This window comes from Chanos chanos, chromosome 5 (assembly GCF_902362185.1).
Source record: "Chanos chanos chromosome 5, fChaCha1.1, whole genome shotgun sequence".
Lineage (NCBI taxonomy): Eukaryota > Metazoa > Chordata > Actinopteri > Gonorynchiformes > Chanidae > Chanos > Chanos chanos.
The window spans coordinates 4011264-4013763 of record NC_044499.1 but is presented as its reverse complement, the minus strand read 5'-3'; the positions used below and the strand labels follow the sequence as shown (position 1 = coordinate 4013763).

The following is a 2500-nucleotide window of genomic DNA, read 5'->3' as shown; positions in this document are numbered from 1 at the left end:
TCATGAAGGGCTGCCTTGCCAATCAGGCTGATCTGGACACTGAGTGGAGGAACCTGGCAGGTGGGTGGGACTTGTGACCGCCAATCAGAACGGAAGCCTGTAGTGTTTTATCTTTGACATCTTGGCCAATTGGAGCCAAGCAAGTTTAGCAGCTGGCTGGTAAATGATTTGGACTTAAAGACAAAAGGCTCTTACACTGACCTCAAGGAGTTTTTTTTTTCATTGTTTTCTTCTCTCCAGAGATTTGTCTTATTTCTCTTTCTTCTTCCTTCTTATTTCCTCTAACCTAAGAAACAATGATCAACCTGTTTTTTGAAACTCTTGCCCACGCAATAACAAGAAACCATCCAGCGAACCTCATAAAACCAATCATATTATTTTATTAAGAAGCTAACAGGAGAGTTTTTTTTTATGCCTGTCTTGCTCTAAATCATTTTCTCTCTCTCTCTCTCTGTCTCTCTCTCTCTCTCTCTCTCTCTTCAGATGCTATGTTGCAGGTGATGGATCGACTGAGCACACGGTACAGCATGGACGTGGTGATTCTGAATATGCCTCTACGCATCTCTGACGCTGTCATGTACATGCAGGACAACCTGGCCTCCTTCAACAGCAAGGTTTGTCCTCTTCTCTTACCCCTCCTGTCTGTCCTCTCTTACCCCTCCTGTCTGTCCTCTCTTACCCCTTCTGTCTGTCCTCTCTTACCTCTCCTGTCTCTCCTCTCATACCCCTCCTGTCTGTCCTCTCTTACCCCTCCTGTCTGTCCTCTCTTACCTCTCCTGTCCTGCTCTCTTACCTCTCCTGTCTGTCCTCTCTTACCTCTCCTGTCTGTCCTCTCTTACCTCTCCTGTCTCTCCTCTCGTACCCCTCCTGTCTGTCCTCTCTTACCTCTCCTGTCTGTCCTCTCTTACCCCTCCTATCTGTCCTCTCTTACCCCTCCTGTCTGTCCTCTCTTACCCCTCCTGTCTGTCCTCTCTTACCCCTCCTGTCTGTCCTCTCTTACCTCTCCTGTCCTGCTCTCTTACCTCTCCTGTCTGTCCTCTCTTACCTCTCCTGTCTGTCCTCTCTTACCTCTCCTGTCTCTCCTCTCGTACCCCTCCTGTCTGTCCTCTCTTACCTCTCCTGTCTGTCCTCTCTTACCCCTCCTATCTGTCCTCTCTTACCCCTCCTGTCTGCCCTCTCTTACCCCTCCTATCTGTCCTCTCTTACCCCTCCTGTCTGCCCTCTCTTACCCCTCCTGTCTGTCCTCTCTTACCCCTCCTGTCTGTCCTCTCTTACCTCTCCTGTCTGTCCTCTCTTACTCCTCTCCTGTCTGTCCTCTCTTACCCATCCTGTGTGTCCTCTCGTACCCCTCCTGTCTGTCCTCTCTTACCTCTCCTGTGTGTCCTCTCTTACCTCTCCTGTCTGTCCTCCTCTCTTACCCCTCCTGTCTGTCCTCTCTTACCCCTCCTGTCTGTCCTGGTATGATCCTAGGCCTGGACCAACTTCAGCATCTCGCAACTCACAGCTGAACCACAGGAAGCTTTTAGGAAAGCTTTATTTATAACACATGTATTTTTCATTGATGTGTATTATATGGTAGAAAGTCAAACTCTCAACCCTAAAAAAAGAGGTAATGTTTATTTGTGTCATTTATTTGATCACTTCGATAAAAGAAGTTGGTGTACTATTTTGTTTTTTTTTACTAAATTTGACAAAAAGAAGAACTCTCTGTTTTATTTTGAGAACGAAAAAAAAAGAAGTGAACTCAGCACATAATGCTTTGGATTATATTTATACACATTTCACTGAACTTGACCCGTACTGAATAAAAGAAAGTGGAAGTGTAGAAAAGCATGACCCCCCCCCCCCCCCAGCCACAGAGTTTGTCTGGTTTTATGGTTCAAATACCTGTGAAAGCATAAATGAAAGTCTTTATTCAGTTTAAAGTACCTCCATGTTTTATGACATCTGAGTAGCATATAAATATGATTATTAAAAAACATAGCAATGAAATTTTATTCATATTTCATGATGAGAGACTGGGAAAAAAAAACATGTAAATGGCAGAGAACAAAAAGGTTTCTGTGCTGGTCTGGTCATGGGGCCAGCACCTCTATAGCCTCCTAATGCCTGCCAGTACCCATAATCCCTCTGGGCAGATCTAAGGGCTCCTGTCAGTGAACTACGTTAGCCTACACAGTACACTGTTCAAACCAGTGCTCTGAGAAGAGAAGAGAAGAGAAGAGAAGAGAAGAGAAGAGAAGAGAAGAGAAGAGAAGAGAAGAGAAATGAGATGAGATGAGAAGAAAAGAGATGTTTGTGGATGTTTGGGTAGTAGTCCTGTGACAGGACAGTTTTGTTATATGAGACTGAGGTCATCTCACACACACACACACACACACACACACACGTATCAGTCAGGAGTGTCTGAAGCACTGACATTAAAGCTGTTAGAACTATAAAACATTCTGGTTCTCTGTTGGTCTCTGCAGGTGTTCCAGGCCTGTGGGAACCCAAGGGA

At 45.3% G+C, this 2500-nt stretch overlaps 1 protein-coding gene across 1 annotated transcript in view; it reads left to right on the top strand.

Moving 5' to 3' along the window:
- Positions 1 to 2500, top strand: part of gpc1b (glypican 1b) — a 75934-nt gene that overhangs the window by 70465 nt on the left and 2969 nt on the right. The window contains exons 4-6 of the mRNA XM_030775529.1: positions 1 to 60; positions 484 to 614; positions 2472 to 2500. The exon at positions 1 to 60 is cut by the window's left edge and continues 106 nt beyond it; the exon at positions 2472 to 2500 is cut by the window's right edge and continues 106 nt beyond it. Coding sequence (XP_030631389.1) covers positions 1 to 60; positions 484 to 614; positions 2472 to 2500 — 220 coding nt within the window. The remainder of the gene's footprint in view (positions 61 to 483; positions 615 to 2471) is intronic.